This window comes from Leptonychotes weddellii, chromosome 13 (assembly GCF_054177405.1).
Source record: "Leptonychotes weddellii isolate Sample4059 chromosome 13, ASM5417740v2, whole genome shotgun sequence".
Taxonomy (NCBI): Eukaryota; Metazoa; Chordata; class Mammalia; order Carnivora; family Phocidae; genus Leptonychotes; species Leptonychotes weddellii.
Genome location: NC_138381.1, coordinates 51,968,862 through 51,991,062, shown reverse-complemented (window position 1 = coordinate 51,991,062; position 22,201 = coordinate 51,968,862). Strand labels below are relative to the sequence as shown.

The following is a 22,201-nucleotide window of genomic DNA, read 5'->3' as shown; positions in this document are numbered from 1 at the left end:
GGAAAGAGCCAAGATGTCCATCGACAGATGAGTGGATAAAGAAGTGGTATATATATACAATGGAATATTATGCAGCCATCAGAAGGAATGAGATCTTGCCATCTGCAACGACGTGGATGGAACTGGAGGGTGTTATGCTGAATGAAATAAGTCAATCAGAGAAAGACATGTATCATATGACCTCACTGATATGAGGAATTCTTAATCTCAGGAAACAAACTGAGGGCTGCTGGAGTGGTGGGGGGTGTGAGGGATGGGCTGGCTGCGTGATAGACATTGGGGAGGGTATGTGCTATGGTGAGTGTTGTGAATTGTGTAAGACTGTTGAATCACAGATCTGTACCCCTGAAACAAATAATACATTATGTTTTTTTTTTTTTTAAAAAAGAAGAAGATAGCAGGAAGGGAGGTACAGTGCTTCAGGATTAAAATAGTCACATTTACCTATAACAGGTGTTCATGTAGTTGAATAGCTAACATTTGCTATTTTGACCAAGAATGCATATCTCTTTAATTATTTTCATATAGCTACAACTTCTCTAATTTCTATTTTCCACAATAGCTGAAACAGGATTATTGTAATTAATACAAATGTCCTCAAATTTCTAAAAGATCTATAACAATTTTAGAAACAATAGTAAATATAATTAATCAGGGTAAAATTGATGGTGCTTGTATGCTAAATTCTGTCAAACATGTTATTGAGATAAATTATTCCCTATGAAAAATGTTGAAAATACAGGTATTTTCATTTTCACAAATATATTTAATTATACATGGATGAAAAATGATAAACACTAAGTATCTCCTGCTCAATTTATTATATATTAATTTTGAGAATACAATTGACCCTTGAACAGCACAGGTTTGAATTGTGTGGGTCCACTTATACACTTTTTTTTTTCAATACAGTAGAGTAGTGTAAATGTATTATGATTTTCTTAGTAACATTCTTTTCTCTAGCTTACTTTATTGTAAGAATATAGTATATAAAACATACAACATAGAAAATATGTTAATTGACTATGTTATCAACTGTCAGTAGGCTATCGGCAGTTGAGTTTTGGGAGAGCCCTTATACTTGGATGTTTGCATGACGGGGGGGTCAGTGCCCCTCACCCCCACGTTGTTCAAGAGTCAACTGTATACTGTCATATGACTCTGTGAAACTTTAGTTTCATATCCATCTTATAGCCTTTCTTAACATTTGCTGCATCAAAACACTGCACCTTCAAAAGAACACATATTTTGGGGAAAGAGAAAATAAGAAGTAGCTTTCCTTATCAGATAAAATAAAAATAAATGTAAAGGTTTTATAACAGTTTTTAAGGAAAAGGTAGTTTTATATTATATTAGTCCAAGCAAGGCTCAAATGGATTAATATTCATCAATAAATTAACAACTAGTCACTCATTTGTGATAGGTTTATAAAACATTATAGCCAGGGCGCCTGGGTGGCTCAGTCGGTTAAGCGTCTGCCTTCCGGCTCAGGTCATGATCCCAGGGTCCTGGGATTGAGCCCCGCGTTGGGCTCCCTGCTCGGTGGGGAGCCTGCTTCTCCCTCTCTCTCTGCCTGCCACTCTGCCTACTTGTGTTCTCTCTCTCTCTGTCAAATAAATAAATAAATAAATCTTTAAAAAAAAAACAAACAAAAAAAACATTACAGCCAAATAAAACTGATGGTTGTCTCTGCTTTTAGTCATTATTGCCTCAATGTAAATGAATTCCATGAGTTAGCATGAGTTGAACAGATTTTACTTATCCTACTGAAGGTCTACCTTCAGTGACTACTTTTTACAGAAGGCCAGTCCTTCAGAAAGCAACATGATCTTAGCTAAGCTAATAATTGGGAAAGCCTCCCAGTTAAATGTGCTGTCCCCCCCGAATCCTAGGAGCTCAGGCCTATCTGGCCTGGCATGCTGACAGACTTCCCATTGTATTTCCAGAAATACTGATGAGCGTGTTCCACCACACTTTCTCCTGGGCCCTGTCTGTCTTTATGACCAATGGCACATAGTGGCCTTGGCTGACATCGAGCGCCATGGGCAGAAGCATCGGGAGCTAACTAGCCCAAGCAGTAATGGAACCCGAATCCGATTAGCATCAGGCTTTAACCAGCAAAAACGACTAATGACATACTGAACCCCACACCTGGCGCAGTTCTTCCCTCTCTCCCCCTTCCCTGTTTTCATTTTCCTCCCCGCTACCCCCTTTCCCTCCTGTTTGACAGTGGGAAACCAGGCTAAAAGATAAGCAGTTCACTGAGTCACACCTCTAGACTTGAGCCAACTGAACCAAGACAGCCTTTGGAAGAACTACAGGCTTTGCTCAAATAATGAAATACAGCAATGAGTTACCCACTGTACTTCTAGAATAGCACATGTACAATGTCAACAGAGGCTGCGGCATAGAGAAAACCCAGTATTTTGGAAGTGGGGGGTACTTTAGAGATCATCCAGTATAATTTTCTCAACTTACAAATGAGGACACTAAGGCCCAAAGAAGTTCAGAATTACAAATGTAGTTAAAATACAGGTCTAGGAATTCCAAATCCAAAGTCGGTGTTCTTCTGGGGGTGGTGGGAGGTGAGCAAAGTGGGGGCAGGGGGTCAAAAGGTGGTGAGGGGTGTAACTAAATTCATTGTGGTGATCAGTTTACAATATATACAAATATTGAATCATGATGTCGTATGCCTGAAACTAATGTAATGTTATATGGCAGTCCTCAATAAAAAATCAATTCAGTGTTCTTCTAACCAAACAATGTGGCTTATTACATATCAATGATACTCCTGCAACTTATGATTAATACCATGCTTTAATGATTTAAGAATACAGCTTTTAAGATTTAGACTAAAATTTTGGAGAAAACCCCAAATAATTAGAATTTTTAAGAATGCCTACTGAATATGAAAGTTTGTACCACAGGACTGTTCAGGTCTAAATTTTACAAGTTTTGTATTTATAGGCATGACATATTGGCAAATTTATCTTCCGGAGAGCATATTCTGTATTTCAGAAAAAGCAAATACAAAAGTGGTACGTGCTGTGAAAACAACCTTTTTCAGATTAGTACCTGGTAAATAATCATGCAAATTTGATATGAGCTATTGGTATTTAGTCCAATATTGTATCAAGACCATATGTTACCGGAGGCAAGCTCTTCAAATGCATAATTTATAACATAACCCCCGTGACTACCTGAGAGACCTAGGTAGAATAATGAATTAATCCAGCAGAAATAGACCCTTGGAGGATGAAATGACATTTAGCTAAGGTCACAAGGGCAACTGGATTAGTAGTCTCAGGCTATTCCTCATAGAGAGTTTGCCAGATGACACAAAAATCCAATATATTCCCTTAACTAAAAATAAATCTCCTCAAAATGTTTAGTTTGGAGGGGTGTGGGGGGGTGGGTTAGCCCGGTGATGGGTATTAAGGAGGGCACGTATTGAATGGAGCACTGGGTGTTATACGCAAACAATGAACCATGGAACACTACATCAAAAACTAATGATGTAATAATGTATGGTGATTAACATAACATAATAAAATAAAATTTAAAAAAATGTTTAGTTTGAATATGCAGGCATGGAAAGGCCTAGTGTTGCTTCAAATTTATACTGAGCAATATTAAAAAAGAACAGGACCAACCACTGGTAGCAAAGGTAAGCTATCTGCATAAACACTGGGGTGGGGAGCAATGCAGAGCATCCAGGAGAAAAATGCCTAAGAGATGATGGAGAAGTAAGAGAAGAAGAAATAAAAAAAAGAGAAACATGGAGGAGGCAAGAACTAAAGAGATAAATAGCTAAAGAAGAAGAAAAGAAGGATAAAGAAAAGAAAGTTACAGAGAAGTGAAATGAAAAGAAAAAATAATAAAAAATGAAGAGACTTCCATTTATATGACTAATAGGTCATGGGATCTAATGTACACCATGGTCACCATAGTTAACAACACTGGGTTGCACATTTGAAAGTTGCTAAGAGAGTAGATCTTTTTTTTTTTTTTAAAGATTTTATTTACTTATTTGATAGAGAGACAGATTGAGTACAAGTCAGGGTGGGGAGGGGCAGAGGGAGAGGGAGAAGCAGAGTCCCCAGAGAGCAGGGAGCCTGACATGAGACTTGATCCCGGGGCTCTGGGATCATGATCTGAGACGAAGGCAGATGCTTGACTGACTGAGCCACCCAGGCACCCCACTAACAGAGTAGATCTTAAAAGCTCTCATCAGAAGAAAAAAATGGAAAGAAAAATAAGGAGAGAAATTAAATGATGGGTGGAAAAAGAAAGGAATTGAGGATGTAGAACAGGTGGGAAGGAAGCACTCAAACGATGGGGGTCCATTAGTACCATGTGCGGCTGGGACAGAGCAATGGTTTGTCCTGGGGCCTGAGTAGAACAATAAACATAAGATGAAGGACAAAGCAAGAAGAGATGCATATTGGATATGAACTCACCCCCTAAATACTGTGTTACCCGAGGTTTTCTCTTCATCCTTGACTTCCTTCTCCCTCTACAGTGACTCTGAGTGACCTCATCCAAACCCAGGGCTTCAGCTCAGCACAGGCCGATGACTTGTCTGTGGAAAGTGTTATTCTGAGTCCGCACCAGCACATCCAACTGCCCAGTGGAAGTTTCCACTGAACTTCACAGGAACAGTGAACTGAAAAAATGCAAGGCCTACCTCTCCAATCTTCACTTTCCACATATGTTCTGCTTTCCACATTCCACATTTTCTGAATGGTAATATCTCGACTAAGCTGCCCAAGACAGTAACTAGATTCTTTCTTTCTATGTTGCTCTTTCTCCCTGGGCTTCTGCCTCCAAATGGCCACTAAAACTTACCTCCCAATATTTCTAAAGTTGCCCCGTCTTCATCCAACTGCTCCTCCTGATTTGAGTTCTTTTCCCTCTCCACTGTGCTCAATCCTAATATCAGAGTGATCTTTCTAAGATTAGAATGACATCCCATTACTACCTGCTTAAAGGCCATCAGTGGATCTTTGGACCAAGTCCAGCCTCCTTAGATGACAGACAAGACCTTCAAGACCTCACTTTGCTGAACTCTCCAACCTCACCTCCTACCATCCATGACCTATTCCCACTCTATAATTGTTTTTAAACTACAGAGAAAAGGATGAGATCGAGTATTATTACTGTTTGGGAAAAATTAAGATATCACTATCTATATTTTTATGTTGATAATTTTTATATAAATTGAACACTGTACCATTAATAAGTTTTTACTCATTTCTACAACACAAAAGGCACTGTATATTTTTCAAGGGTGGGAGGCAAGGATTGCTTGTTATAGCCATATTGGGTTTTCTCCTCCCCCAAACCACCCTTTGCCTAGACAGAGCAATCTGACAACATCCAACATGCTTTATTCTTGTCCTTAGTCATACCATGGGCTGTGTTCCTGTAAGGCTGTTTTTTGAGAGTCTCTTTCTCATGGGGTGTTGTGCAGATTAAGCCCCTAGTATGGTGTCTGCCTGCACATAACACAGGCTCAATAAATTTGTCATCACCGTTACCTTCATTATAATGAGAAGAGGAAAAGTCTCATTTCTCATGTCCTTGAGAACATCAAAATGCATTAACACATTAGTAATCAGCACTAAAAATTTCCTGATTAGTAAATGTCTTTAAAGATTCTGCAGAGTTTTATGCACCAATGTGTGGGAAGACACATCATCTTACGTTAACTTGGCATGCTATGCTTGGCATAGTCATACAACACCACAGTCATTACTCTAAATTTTGTCCCATAACCTTGAATTCTAGATGAGGAAAAATACCAACAATCAGAGTCACAGGTGTGTCTTCAAAACCAATTCAATAACTTGAATATTTTCACACTCATGAAGCAACTTGGCAAACAATGGGACAGAATCGCATCTCTGGCAACAGCTAGGAGCTCACCTTTTCTTCATTACCAACACAACTCCAAGAAATATAATAACGAACAGCAAGATGCCAGCAATGACTCCAGCAATTTTAACTGTATGGTCTGTTTCCTTCTCGGGTTCTGGGACTGGTTTCGGGGTGGCAGCTCCTGAAAATGGAAGGAAATGAAAAAGGACAGACGGTGGGTAAGAGAATAAAGATGTGACATTTTTAAAAATTTTGCTGCATTTAACAGACTAAGAAGACTTATCAGAGCCAGCAGACAGACAAGCTTTTGATTTTTTTCAACAGCTTTCATATGCACCGAAAGGAGGGTAACTGTTCATATTGCTCTTCAATATTTTATGAAACCATAACATAAGTTGGATAGCATACCCACGCCTGACCCTTTTCTAAGAGACTCTTCTCAAGCAGTTTTTTTTTTATATTTTGTTATCTCTATTGGCTCCCTGCTCTTTCTGCCATTTAAAAACTTGCTAACGACACAATAGCTATCCTAAGCCTTTATCCAAATTTGATTTGCTGGAACATTTTCCTCAATTATTTTTCATAAGTGAAGCAGTAATTCCATAACATATTAGCCCAAACACCTGGAAAAGTGAGATAAGCTCATTTACCATGCATTTTACCAGCAATTGTTTTTTAGCACGATAGAGATTTTTCCCCTGCCTTTGGAAATCTAAATCTAGGTCATATCTGGTAGGCAAAAGACTTCTTCTAAGCAATTTACTCACAAAGTGGGAAGCAGCTGATGATCACACTACTGGCACCCACATTTAATATCTGTTTAAATGAGATAACCAGAGCCTTCTAGTGGCTACTGTCTTAGCTCGCCTGCTTTTCCATTTCCAAAACACCATTTGTCCTGTTTACGGTATAATGTGATGGAATGTCAAATCCACGTCTGATGAAATATCCATTTCCTCTGCTAAATGAGTTCAGGACGAAAAAATATTAGGAATGTAATGTTCAATTCACTAAGCAGAATCCATTTTTTTAAGGGCTTCCACCCTTTTTAATCAGAACGTGACAGTGTTGAGCATCTGAGCCATCATGCCACCATCCTCACGAGGGGTCAGGACAGATAATTCTGAAAGTAGAAATTTTATGTCCAAATTTCTCGCCTTAGAATTTTCTTGGTTTTGTTGGTGAAAAATGTAATTAAAATTGAATATTGAGAGGCGCCTGGATGGCTCAGTTGTTAAGCATCTGCCTTCGGCTCAGGTCATGATCCCAGGGTCCTGGGATCGAGCCCCGCATCGGGCTCCCTGCTCCGTGGGAAGTCTGCTTCTCCCTCTTCCACTCCCCCCTGCTTGTGTTCCCTCTCTCGCTGTCTCTCTGTCAAACATATAAATAAAATCTTTAAAAAAACCTGAATATTGATACCAGCCCTTTCTACCCTTTCGTTGGGTTTTCCATTCACACTTCACCCGATTCTTGAAACAACTTAGCCATCCTTGTGTCTGGTGTATTCCAGACTGGGCTTATCCTCAGATGAATCAGTACAGGGAAACAGGGAGTGTTAAGCTCTCACTTTCCATCTGTTTCCATTGGAAACATATAAACTACATTTCTTTCAAAAGTTATTCATGTTAAGATTTTATATAAGATGCTGCCTCTTGAACCCAGCTGTGGCCATCAGACTGATGTAGCTGGTTAAGACCGGGGAGATACACAAGGCAGAAGATGACTTTACATCTACACGTGCATTCCAATCAAAGTGACAATCATAATGAGAGCCATTATGATGTAAAAATCATACCTTATTAAATACAAACCGTTCTGCATAACCTCTTTTAGGTCGTTTTTATTTCTGATAACTTCAGGAGGATGTCCTGCTACTTTGTTTTACTAAATATCCCTCACACTAATTATCCAGATAAACCTTGAAACTGCTAATATTTACTATTTTTTAGTGTAATTACATCTTACGTATACCACTCCAATATGCCATTGGAACATACAACCGAGTGGTGGATTTGCAGGATATTGATTCATTAAATAAATTGCTAAGAGAGATTTAAAGATAAAATGTGTGTTACAAAAGGATGAGAATTTTTAAAAAATCCATATAAAAATAAACATTTAAAATTCACAAAAGTGAAAAAGGGGGCAATATTTTCCAATTTTGATTTCTTTTGTTCAATTAAAAAAACTTACCTTTAAAAAAATAAAATGAAATTGGTTTTATTCTTCCAAATGTTGGCATATTGGGAGCCATTCCATTGATCTCACCAGTTACTAGATTTCAAGTGGTCCAAATATATTTTCTAAATAACTGGTTCACTGAGTTTCTTTGTAACTAAATTAGGCCAGTAAGTACAACACTTGGGAAAGAAATATAGAAAGATTTTACTTAGCCTAAAATACTGAAATATAAAAAACAACACGGATACAACTCATACATCATAAACCCTCAGGAAGGGAGAATTTGTTTTGTTAATAGTCACGTTTGCTTCTGTTAACTAAATGACTGGTTGTGTTTCACGTTAGCCAAAATTTTGCCCAGGCTCCATGAGAACTGGTGAATACTCTACACATCTTTGCATCAGGAAAAGAGACCCCCTCGGAGCCTTTCATTCGCTTTGGGAAGCAGACAAATCCATTGTTATGCAGCCGGCATAAGCTCAGTATTATCATTCTTTAGCACTTTTAACTCATTTCACATTGCAGGTCAAGAAAATGAAATGTTCTATCTCTGCAGGACACAGTTGCAATGTGATTACGGTGGCAATCGTGCAGAATGGGAGAGAAGCTCAGAAAAGGAGAGGAGGGTTGCCCTGAGCTGGCGGCGAGCCATCCTCCTTTTGCCTGCCGCGGGGCCAGGCCACCAGACCACGGTGACAGCGCCAAGACGAAGGGGTTGATTGGAATGTCCGGGTTTAGGACTGATCCGGGAATGCAAATTGGGAGGGAATAAGTCACCCCACTGAGCTAATCTCAGGGAGGTAGGTGTGCGTCATTAATTCCAAGTTCACTCTGGGCACCCGTCATTCCTGCCTTTGTCTGCCTGCCCTGCCCCTCCAGCGTTTCCTGAAACAGGTATCTTTATGACCCCCTTCCACAGGATGCTCTTTTCTCCACTTTTGTTTTTTTTTGGAAACATGTGGTTGTGAGCTGTCAGTCAGCCTGGGACAGACGATAATTTGTGACAGAATGTGGCTGCAACTGATAGCTTGTTGTTTTTTCCCCCCTCACCCAAATCTATGAATTTAACAGTATAATTTATAAACTCCTTCACAGAAGAGTTGTTTTCATAATATTTTCCCTTCTGTCTTGTTATTTTCTTGACAGGTTTCTAATGGTACGGACTTTTATTCCTTTTTTTTTGGTATAAATTCTAATTCTTCAGGGAAAGGCATTTTTCCCCCTCTTCTACTGTGCATTCTGTTCAGAGTTCACTGCATGTTTAGATCCTTTTAAAGGGAATACATTCAAATGTGTGCATTTAATAGGAGGCGTTATCTAGGCTTGAACATACTCGTTAAAATGATGAATAAGCTAAATATTTCATAGATGGAGGGTGACAGGCTGCTGAACTTGTAGCATATAATCCTGACAGATTCCTCTTCTACTGATTCCTACTGATGGCTTTGGGTGTTTTGTTTTGTTTAATGACCAAGAAGATTAAAAAGGGTGGTATTCCAGTGAACTTACATTAGGTAAGGTTACAGATATAACATCTTGTGTGAAAAATCTCAAAGGAAAGGGAATGATTTTAGCCAATGCCTTATTTGGTTGGTTTTCAACTTAGCCGAAAACAGTGAGTCTTGGCCCGGTGTTCGATGTTAAATTACATAACAGCACACGCCAGGCCGAGAACATGATGTACTCAGCCACTGGTTTGAGGTTTGGGCCCAATTTTGACTACTGAACTGGCTGCAGAAATTTTTCCAGAAGACCCAAGGACACAAGCACAGAAGGCCATGAAAGCCATTACGGCTGCCTGGGGCCACTGACATAGCGGTCCCAGCACCACGACTGCCTTACCTTGAGGAAACGGGAAGCCTTCCTTTTTTTTTTTTTTTTAATTTAATTTAATTTTATTATGTTATGTTAGTCACACAGGAAGCCTTCCTAACAGGAAAAATGAACATTAGGAATAGCCCAGGGGCAGTTTGGCATTCTGTCTGAATAATGGTGACTAGTGCTTGGCTTTCTCCTTGAATGTGGGAGAAAATCAGCAATATTCTTCATTTATTCAACAAGAATTAATCGAGTGCCCCAGTGGTGCCATGCACTCTTTTAGGAATACCGCAGTGAACAAATGGGTCTAATAAAAACCTTTGTCCTCATGGAAGTTCTATTCTTGTGGGGAAGGACAGACCCAGACAGAAACAAATGCTGTCAGCAGGATGTGAATCAGTGCTGGTCTTCGGGGTGGAATCTTCGAGTGGGGCAGGTGCTACGCAACTCGGAGATACGGGATCAGAGAAGGAATCACTGAAAGAGGGAAGGGACGGAGCTCCACTGACACCCAGGGAGGAACATTCTAGGCAAAGGGAAGAAAAGATTAAAAGGTACAAGACGGGACTGTGGAATACCGAGGTGGGCTTGCAGTGGACTGAGCCGGGGAAGCAGTGGGACACAGAGTCAGAGTTGGGGGCACCTCCATAGGTCACCGTGAGGACTTGGCTTTTTCGCCGCATGGGAGAGCTATGGGAGGATTTTAAGTGTTGGATGATGTGATCTGGCTTATGTTTCCGGGTCACACTGGCAGTGGTGTTTAGAATAGACTGTAGTGGATCAATGGTGGAGACAGGAATATCAGTTATGAAGCTATTATAAAAAATCCATGCAAGAGATTAAGATGGTTTGGAATAAGACTATAGCAGTGGAGGTGGTAAGATGAGGTCAACCTTGAGATATATCTTGACAGTTGAGTCACCAGCATTTGCCCATGTATGGGAAGGAGAGGGTGCTGGTACAACATCCAGCCTTCCAGCCTGAGTAAGATGGAGTGGCCCTCAACTGAAATGTGGAGAAGCAAGAGGAGCAGTGCGGAGAGGTAGGTGGGGAAATGAGGAGTTTGGTTTTGGGCTAGTTTTGAGATATTAGCCATCCAAAGGAGACATCAGGTAGGCAGTTGGAAATAAAGGGGAGAGATCTAGGTAAATCAAGGTCATAAATGGGGGAGTTGTCAGCAAAAAGACGGTATTTAAAGCCATGAGACTGCACGAGGGCACTTAGGAGGCGAATGGGGGAGGGTGGTCATAAGGAGGAACCGGCAATGGAGATGAAAAGGAACAGCCAATGGATGAAGGAGGAAAAGCAGCAAGGAAGAGGGGGTCAGTGAGAATACAGACAGAGGAAGCATCAGTGTGGATGAGCCAGAAGAGAATGTAGGGATCAAGGAAAGTTTGTTTTGAAGATGGAAGAATGTACAGCATTTTTATTATTATTATTATGTTATGTTAATCACCATTCATTATATCATTAGTTTTTGATGTACAGCATTTTTGAATGCTAATGCTTACGACCCAACAGAGAAATTTTGATGAGGCAGCAGAGAAAGGAAGACTGCTGGACTGCTGGAGGGCCAGGAAGGGATGGGCCCCAGTGCTCAGGGAGGGGCTGCCTTCAGCCACAGGACAGACGCTTCACTCAGAGAAACAGGAGATGCCAAGCACAGAGGCCTGAGGGTGAGCAGATGGTGGGGGGGGGGGTCTCATGGTAGAACATTTAACTGGACTCTTCTGACTGCTTCATTTTTCCAGTGACAGAGGAAGCAAGATGGGCAGGTGTGACTGTGCATGAGGGAGGAGGTGAGGGTAATTTGGGGAGAGAGGAGAAGTTTTGAAAGAGTTGCTGATAACAGTGAGAAGGAGAACGGGCGAGGCTGTGGATATATGGGATTGAGCGGTGACTAACCTTGAGTCCCAGAAGACACAGAGGCTTCTGAACAGCAGAGAGAGGAAGGAGATAGGGATGCACTGAGTGGTACAGGGGTGAAGGTCTAGGGGGAGAAGGGAGAGCTAGATACCTGGGCTTGCTGAGAAAGGCATAATGCAATGAATCCTGATGGTCTCAAGGCAGACTGTGATGGTGAGATGTGAGGGTTGGGGTAGGGGCTGTGGGTTTATCCAGGAGCACAGAGCTCTGGGGCCCCTCCTCACTCCTCATAACTAGGATGAAGAAGAGGAAGAGGAGGAGAAAAGGCAGAGGATGATACTACTCAGAGTTAAATCCCAAAGGTGGGGAGGGGTGTGAAAAGTGGTCAGGAATTAATGGGGGAAGCATTTCTGGAATGGACACTTGCTTGAGCAATCCTACTCATGTGCTAATGCTAATCTTGGTTTTCATAATCTTCTAAGTCACAACTCCTTACTGAGTACCTTTTATGTTCGAAGTGCTGTAATTATATCTATAGGGGAATTCGAGATGAGTAAGAAGACTGGCACCTCATCTTTCAGGGCACAGCACCAGAAGCCACATGAAGTGCCATGTGTGAGCTCTAGAACCCAATGTGGGGCAGTGGACAGGGAGGCTTGGAAAGGCTCCTTGCCAGCAGTTGTAATATGAATGGGCTTGAAGGATGGGGAGGATTCCAATAGAAGGATGCCTTATAAGCCAAGACGGAGAGGTAGAGAGCACAAAGACATCTCTGTGATCAGATACTCATTTAGCTGGGCAAAAGCCCAGGTGCAGGCCAGGGAGTAGTGGAGGAGAGGCTTGGTAAACTGAGGCTTTATGGTTTGCTTCCTGGCTTTGCTTACCGGCTAGAACAGCCTGTACTGAATATAAGAAACAAGGAGCTGCAGAAGATAATGGAGCTGTGCCTTGAGAGGAATAAGTACAGGCTCATGGGGGGGAAGGAGAGGCCAGGCATTTGGGGGCCATTGGGAAGGCTACTGCCTCACCTGAGCCTGGAGCCTCAATGTCTGATCTAAAGGGGTGAGTGCAACTGAAAGGTGAGCACAAGGGACTCATAGAAGGCATCCCACTGGCTGCACACAGGTGTGCTCAGGTCTCAGATGCCCAGCGCTAGCTGGATGCTGGTGCCATTTATGGAAGTAGATGGCTGGCCTCCTGCCAGGGAAAATGTGTGTTTAGGTTGAACTGAATCTAAGCAACAAAATGCTTCATTCCCACCACACACAAATGGTTTCAGTGGTAAACCGAACACCAAAATACCACTCTTGGTATTTGGAGGCAAAGGAGAGAAAAACAGGGACAGCAACCATGGGAACCACTGAGAAACTGAGGAGGCTGAGACACCTTACAAGACGAGACATGAGGAAACATAAAAGCAGAAAGTAAAATGGCGGCTGTGGACATTCATAAGATGACAGTTTCCTCAAGCATGTTTCCCAGCACTCTGGTTCCAAAAGATGTTCTAAAGTGTCAACTGAGGAAGCCTCAGCCACTTTGTGCTAGCATTTTTATGACCTTATATACTACAAAGGCTATTTTAATTAATTTTCATAGTTTTTTGTGTTTTTTTGTTTTTTGTTTTACCTTTTGCAGAGGTAGATTTCTTTTCCTTTTCTTAAAAATAGCAACACCCTGGTTTTAAACAGGACCATGAGACAGTTCATTCATGTCTTGTTGTACAGAAAATTAGAATTCCTTGCAGTCTGTTTTTAGTTTTTTCAGCTGTGCCTTAACGTTATACATAATCGTGAAACATCCACAAGATTTTTCATTTAAATTACGTATCACTGTTTTTCTTCCTGGGAATGCAAAGTCAATCAACTACTCTGGAATAATCTACATTCACACTTTATGTATTATTTGTAACCTGATTATGCTTTTGAATTTATAACTCTTCCTTTGTCCCTAATTTCCACCTTAGGGCATGCAGAACATGTACGGCTTACAAGTAATAATCAGAAATACAATTTCTCATATAAAACTGAGATACTGGATTGTTTGATATACACTGTCTCTAAAAAATTAATCTACTTTTTTATTTTTGTTCTAATTTCATGACAGTTACTGCTTTCATTTATTGATGTGGCCAACACCCTGTGGGTAAGATGATCTATCAAAGCCTCATCACTTACTATCTGGGCACTAAAAGTTCCAGGAGAATTATTAGTGCTGTTACTATTCTGATGAAATAGCTTTATTTTTTCCATTTGCATTTCTCAAATCATGGTCAAGTCATAAAATGAGGAAACAACTTGTCAATAATAAGGTATCAACTGTGTTCACTTTTCATACAAAGTGAATAATCAGGGCGCCTGGGTGGCTCAGATGGCTAAGCGTCTGCCTTCGGCTCAGGTCATGATCCCAGGGTCCTGGAATCGAGTCCCGCATCGGGCTCCCTGCTCCTTGGGAGCCTGTTTCTCCCTCTGCCTCTCTCTCTCTCTCTGTCTCTCATGAATAAATAAAATCTTTAAAAAAAAAACAAAGTGAATAATCAATAAAGAGAATGCGAGTGGATGGTTTTTGAGGCTACCCCTGTTAAGAGTGAGTTTTGTTTGAAACGAAACTTTAAAGGCATTAAAATAAAAATCTGCTGTCCCTCTAATTTCCTTCCAGACTTTGTGTCTTGGGTCATGATTTGGCTAGCTTATGTTTAGCTCTTAAAAATCATTCCTGTGGGAGAAAGAATCACCACAGCTTCCTGCACAAAGTAGGAGCCATTTGCCAAAACCCCTTGTACCTTTTGCGGCTGCCTAAAATTTTTCATTCACTATTTTATCAAGAAGTAAGTACACCTAATAAATTCTATATGCTTGCTAGAAGAATCAGTATTTCTGAGATTCAAAAAATGTACAGAGTCTAGGAAACCGAAGGCAGAAATGTGATTATGTCGTTCACATGGCCAAAAGGTAACCCTCTGAAATGTAATGAGGAGTCCTGGGGTCTAGGAGAGAGTGGGGTCATGTAACCCCCATACTCATTTAGTAAACATACAGCTTTTCCTCAAACAATGAAGTTCTTTAATAAACAAGACTTATATTCATTGTGTCATTCTGTTCAATATTTTCTAGAACAGAGGTTCTCCATTCATAGAGTTTAAGAACACTTGGAGAGTTTTTGGAACATGAAGATGACTAGGTTTTCCCGGGACTCAAGATCAAAGGTCCAAGGTAGGACCCAGGAATCTATATGTAACACCCTTGGTGATTCCCTACACAATATGAAGAAAAAAATCCCACTTGAGAACCTCATTGGTCCTAAACATCTATGAGGAAGGTTTTCACAGACTATGGCAGAATGGAAAAAATATTTAATTGGGTTGTTATTTTTAAAACACCTCCCAATATATTAATATCTTACTTTATCAGTTAGCAAATTTCTTTCAGTGCACTATTTTAAATGATCCTTTTACACAATTAAGAGGCAAAACCTCATGGAATCAAACCCTAGTTTTATAAGTCGCCACAGTATGTAGAGATTGGAAGAGATTCCTAATTGTAAAGGAATTTAAGGAATGTCAACTGATTGCCCACGTGCTACTACTAGATTCCGTAGGAAGGAAGAAAGCTGACCTTTTGGAAGTCCTACTTTATGTGCCAGTTATCTCACATAACTTTAGTTAATATTTCACCATGAGGGGTAATCAATACCATTTTACAAATGAAGAAACTAAGGCAGCAGAAGAAATCAGGATAAGTAGCTTGTCCTAAGACAGTGAGAGGGGAAGTGAGGGAGGTACCTCCTGGGTCCAGGAATGTCTGGGCAGCTCACTCCATTGGAACTTTGCATTGGAACTTTCCCTACTAACACAGCAAACGCGGGGGACTACTGCTAACGCTCTGAATGACAAGACTCAAGTTTAAAATCATCTTGATCAGGTGTAAAGAGAAGAGCCTAAGAGAAGAAGGAAAACAAACAAACAATAGAAGTGCAAAACAATGCAATAAGGAAAATTAAAATCCTGAAAGAAGAATAGGATAAATATATGAGGACATGGGACTTCCTGGGCCTAAGTGCAGAAAAGAAAGGCCTGGTAATATAGCCCATACAGTGACTTTGAAATGAACCAAAGGAATGACATGCACAAGGTAGAGATGCTGGAAAGGAATCAAAGAAACACAAATGACCAACAGGGGAGAAAAGAAGCACTATGTAAAAAGAGACAAGGGATTCAGATCATTTATCTAACTGAGGAGAAGACCAGCAGGTGCCCTGATATAGTCTTCCACGGGAGCTTTTCAAAAGTAAGGAGTATTTCTTATCCACCTTTGACTTCTAGTGATTAACACAATGCTTTTAACACAGTGGTCACTTTGTAAGTCTTCACTGAATGAATCTCTTAAAACACATAGGAGGCATTTATAGAGAGAATCATGACCATATATGATCTGTGTCTGTATGCAGAATATTTCTGAACAAGAATGGGAGCTCAAGTTTTTACAGAGAAAAGCTGCATCTTTTCCTCTCTATATGCTTAGTGCCTAGAATGTAGCATGTACTCAACAAAAGTCAGAGCAAGTAAATGAGTTTTGGTTGTACATAAAGGGCGTTTTGACCCTCAGCACATAAAAATGAAATATATTACCCTTTGTTCATTCTATCCTTGGATTGAAGAAGAGTTAGCTGACATTAGACAGCTCAGTTCTCACCTCCCCACTCAATCTTTGAAAAGTAAAAAATGCTATACTTTCTTCATCTCTTCTCCATTCCCATTGCCATGAACCTGGCCTATTTCCCTTCTGGACTTTTGTACTTGATTCCCACATAGACATCCCATCTAGTCTCTTTCATGCACTGCAGCCATACTGGTCTTCTAAAGAATTGCTCTAATCAGGTCACTCTTTCATTTAAAAATACAACAAAAAACACCCAAGAGTTTCCTAATGCTTCTTTCAAAAGGTAAGCAAGGCCTTCCATGAGCTGGCTCCAACCCCTTTTCCTAACTGTATGTTCTTCTTCTTCTTCTTTTTTTTTAATACTTTCCTTCATCTATGTTCCAACTCAATGGACATGTTCAGTTTTCCCCATACATCCAACATTTCCCCTTCTCAGGACTCCTGCTGCTCCTCCATGGAAACATTCCCCTACTCACTTTTCATAATTTCAAATTGTACCCCTCTTTCAAAGGCCACCTAGCCCAAATATTGCTCTTGATTGCTTTGTAGGAAGTATTTTCTGTCCCACTGACCTGCTATAGAACCTTGCATTACCCTTCTTGCATAGAACTTACTTTCAACCTTCAGTTCAGTCATTTTGGTAAATTCTTTATATCACATACTAACATGAGTTCCTTGGAACAAAGCTGTTTGACTGGCGCTCCTATGACCTGGCCTAGTATTTTATTATGTATCCACAGTACATGTGAGAACACCTTTACTGCACTGAAGATCTCTCACGATTAATCACATTCTGAATTGCACTCTTTTCATAACCTGCCTATTCCTTTTCCATTTATGTTGAAGTTCTCGGAGAGCATGATGGACATAAAAGGAAAGAAACAACATGTGGTCTTTCCTCAACTGGTCCCCAGGATGTAGTGAGGGGATTACGATGGAAAAAGGCATCTGCAGCTACTTTCAGATGACCTTCCATGGGCTTCCAGACAACATCCCGAGACAGAAGGATCATGTCTGAACACTGGTTCAACCGAGCACACCGAGAGACAGCCAGTACACAGAAGAAGTGTTTTCTCAGTATGTTGATGACAGATCAAAGTCCTTACCAGTAAATTCACTGACCAAACTTTCATCAATGATGAAATGAGATTAATAGAAAGGAGGAGCATGGAAATAAATACTAGTGGCAAAATGTTATATTTTCAGCACCAAAGCAGTGAAATATAAATCTATCAATGACGAGAAAGTTAACTGGATACATATCAGAGAGACAGGAAATGAGTATCTGTCAAGAATAAAGTGTTATGAATTCAATACTCGCAATGATTAAGTAGCTATAGACCATTTTTCACCATCATATATGGAATTTGTCTTAGAAGTCTTTAAACTAGCCAAAATTTCTGCTGGAGAGCAATGACAATGGTCTGGGGCTTTTTAGAAAGAAAAAAAAACAACAACAGAGAGAAACTTGTAGTAAGATAATGCCAACATGATTCAAACTATTGAAAATAATTTGATTTAATAAAATGGTTATATGATTTCTATGACCCTACTTTAGAAGTATTTTTTAACTTCCTATTACTCATAGAAGAAACAAGGTAGAAATCTGAAAATTCTCTCTATTAAGCCCCTAAACTGGCTAAAAGACACATGTAGCCCACTCTGCTGAGGTCTCTACATGCATGTCTGAGCATGCATGTGCATGCATATATGTACATAAATATACACCAGTATCTACGGAAACTATTCAAAGACATATAAGGAGAACCCATCAAATTGGTAATATTAAAGATAGCTTTGTTTCTCATCATGTTTACTCTGAAGTCATATATAATCTTGAGTAAGTAAGTAAAATAAAACCATTGCAAAGACCGGCAAAATCCCAGGCAAAAGCTGATATGCCTGGTATGAGCTCTGACCAAGAGCTCCAATAGAATAAATGGTTATAATTAATAATAAACCATAATTAATAATTAATTACATCACTAGCAATACCAATAAGTAAATTAAACTGAACATCAATTACATTGCTAAAGTGATGTATTGCTTGAATATTTACTAGAGTAAATGGGAAACCTCATCAGAGATGCTGATAGATGTACTGAACAGATGCCATTTATTAACTCCAAGGCAGGTGCCAGGCTTACTTGCAAAGATTGTTTCTCAGAGATAGTTATTTACTCTCCTAAATGAAAACAGCATGCGAAAGAAAACTTGAGAACCACTCTGTATTTTTCCAACTTCATATTCAATGTCTAAAAATGTTATTCAATGAGATAATCTATAAGCTTTCTTAATGGAGTTCTATTAAAGTGAGTCCTCTCGTGCCCCCTGGAGAACAGATGTAACTGAAGGGCAAATCAAAGAGAGGTGTCCACATTTAAACCAAGGACAGTGAGGAACAAAGGAACCCCAAATGGCCAGGACAACAAAGGGAGCCTGGCATTTTATTCCATGGCACAGGGCTACAGGGAAGAGCAAAATAGGTTATACACTGCTTTGGGCTATTACTGCTTCAAATAAAGTAGTTGTCTTTGAAAATGCAGCAACTTTTTCATCATTATCATCATCACCATCATTGCCAGGAGCAAGATAATAGCCTGGGTCATGCTGATGCAGTTTATATCCCAAAGACAGGCAAATGGAAAATATCATCTGTGGGGGACTCATTACAGGTCTTGACATGTGATAAAATAATAACGTGTCTCTCACGCTCTGGTGCTCCTGGAGACCACAGCATGTACATGGTGTTCATGTAAATAACACCCTCCATAGCATCAAGAAATCCATTCATTTCCCTGGAAGTTAAATTTTGAGCTTCTCAGAAGAGCTGTAGCACACAAATTTGGGAGTGGCAGTGACCCGATTACCTAGTTCTCTTGAAAGACCGGAGGGCCATAAAACAATCTTCTATTGGAATAACAACAACAGAGCTACAAAAGAAGTTACCAGCAACTGCCAATTCCTCCTCTTTACCCTGAGCCAGCTTGGTGCAGGTCCTTTGTATCTTGTCATTGTATTCATTCTCCCAAGGCCTACCATGAGGCTAAGAAAAGTAATCTCTCTGTTTTGGAGATAGGGAAGCTGAGATTTAGAGTTTAAGAGATTTGCCCCAAAAGCCTGGACTTCGGACTCACTACCTTCTATCTAAAGTAAATGGAACAAACAAACAAACAAAAACTAAAGTAAATGTTTTCTAAATTATATACACTAGGATCCAGAGTTCCTGTGTGAACCACCCTACTAAAATCTGGTGCAGAGATTCATTAGGCCCAGATTCCTGTCTGATATGTTTAAAAAGTGCCCTGGGAAACCACATGGTTTTGAAAATGACCTGGAGTCTAAACCTGAGGGCCCTCAACTCACTGATCCCCGTGAACTGGTCAAAGGGACGCATGATTCTTATACTTTTCCATCGCTTGTACCCATAACAGCAGATGAGAAAGGACAAGTACCTGAGGTTTATCCTAAGTGACGTACCACTGGAACAAAATTTCCTTGAAGTCTGTTGTTCAGTCTTTTCAAATAAAGCATGCAAATGTTGCATTTTACTCAAAGACATATTGATTTTTAATGAAAATATTGTTTGGAATGATTTATCATCAAGTAAAGTGATAGCCCCTTGGTCCTGTACTTTCATGAGATCATGGATTCCCATTTGACAAGCATGTGAGATGAGAAAGTGGCAAGATAAACACTATAGTTCCACAAAGAAGAGTGACCTCTCTTGCCCTGGCCCCTAGGACAGCCTTCCCAGAGAGAGAAGGCTGACCAGATATAAAAACCGAATACAACAACTGATCCTAGAATAGATCCTGTAGTGGAGGAGGGAAATGTCACAAAGGGCATTTTAGGTTTGGCAAACTGGAACAAGAACAGTAGAGTTAAAGTAAACCCATCAAGTTGATAACTCTACTATGATTACATAATAGAATATCCCTATCCTTAGCAAGTATGCACTCAAATACTTAGGGGTGAAGGGTCATGACATAGGTAAATTGTTCTCGAATCCTTCAGAAAAAAATTATGTGTGTGTGTGCACACATGCACATGAGGAAAGAGAGCAAATGACAGAACAAATAGGGTAAAATGTTTACAACAGATATATGTGATAAAGGATATACCAGTATTCTATGTGATATTTTTATTTTTGCAACTTTGACATTATTTCCAAATAAAAAGTCAGTGTGTTTTCTGTTCAGAAAAAAAGGTAAAGAAAAGAAAAAGAATGTATGGTAGCTAAGCTAGAAATGCCACGGTTTGAGAATGAATCAGGTATTACCCAAGATCCTCTCACCTTGGCAAGGATGACAGTTCTAAAAGGTGTGTGTGTGTGTGTGTGTGTGTGTGTGTGTGTGTGTGTGTGTTGGGGTGGGGTGGGGAATTTTAACATGCTAGAATTTTAGAAGCCCATCTTTTTAAAGACTTTAGGCCTTCCTCTCAGCCCACTGGAGTCACTGATGAACATGTCTTGGCATTGATTGATATTGTCAAGATGGCAAATGAAATCTGTTATTGTTGAAAGGACTGTGCTTTTCCTCCTTTCACTTGCCCATCCTGATTGTCCCCTGATTCTTTTACAAGGTCAGCAAAGCATTTAAAAGAATTCTTTCTTTGAAAGGGAGATTTATTTATTCCTAGATCTATCCTCAATATTTTCTTGATCTGCTGCCTCTTCTACATCCTGCTGTGTCAAGGTCATGAAGGAATTTCTGACTCCTTTTCATCCTGATTACGTATATTGGATCATACCCATAAATATTTAAAAAAAAAACCCTCTCACAAATACTAAGTATTTTACAGTATTCTAAAGATTTTTTTTTTTTTTTATTCATGAGAGACAGAGCGAGAGAGAAAGGCAGAGGGAGAAGCAGGCTCCCAAGGAGCAGGGAGCCTGATGCGGGACTCGATCCCAGGACCCTGAGATCATGACCTGAGCCGAAGGCAGACGCTTAACCATCTGAGCCACCCAGGCGCCCAGTATTTTACAGTATTCTAAAGATATTTATTTATAAAAGAGACTAGTTCAAAGCCAACCAAAAAGTTAATTGCACGACAGCAGAACATGGCCCTTTGCCTACAAATTCTGAATGAAATTCACGGATTTCTTACACCTAAAACTGTCAGAATTAATCTTGATGCCTTATATTCTAAATTGTAGTGACATCTGTCTAAAGCAAGGGATGAAAATCAAAATATCATGATTGTTATCTATCAACAAGTAGATGCTGCTGAACAGCAACTGTGTGTCTGGTTCCGTGCTGGACACTAGGGAGAAGAGAAAGACCTAGAGAAACAGGTAGCGTCACTCAATTTTGATGAATATTTTTAAAATATCCAGGCCTTTTCCACGTTCACTCATATCAAGGATGAATTAATTAAATATAAAATTTAAATATCTTTCCTTAAAAAAAAAGGCAAGAATAATTCAACTCATCAATATGAAATCTTTCATGCAAAAATCTAAAACTATTTTTCAAATGTAGGCACTTTCTTTTTCACAACGTATTGACTCTTTTGCCAAAAGCTTGGTTTATTTTGAGCTTAAAACTTTACTTGCAGCATCCGTGTTGGTTGGACATGTACAATGCACCAGATTCATGTTGAAATTAAAAGGTAGATTTTCTAAAATACAAAATTTCAATTTGTGCTTTACAAGACAGAACGCTCTATGCCTTAAGCAAATAAAGGTCAGTTAAATACATTGTTTTATTTTCCTTTATCACTCTGCTGATAGAAGGGAAAATATAAAAGGATATTGAAAAATGAAGTTGTTCTCTTTTTTTTTTTTTTTTTAATTT

At 39.8% G+C, this 22,201-nt stretch overlaps 1 protein-coding gene across 1 annotated transcript in view; it reads right to left on the bottom strand.

Annotated features, from left to right (window-relative positions):
- The window catches only part of PTPRM (protein tyrosine phosphatase receptor type M), a 712,816-nt gene that overhangs the window by 200,981 nt on the left and 489,634 nt on the right, over window positions 1-22,201 (bottom strand). The window contains exon 16 of the mRNA XM_081802550.1: window positions 5,929-6,061. Coding sequence (XP_081658676.1) covers window positions 5,929-6,061 — 133 coding nt within the window. The remainder of the gene's footprint in view (window positions 1-5,928; window positions 6,062-22,201) is intronic.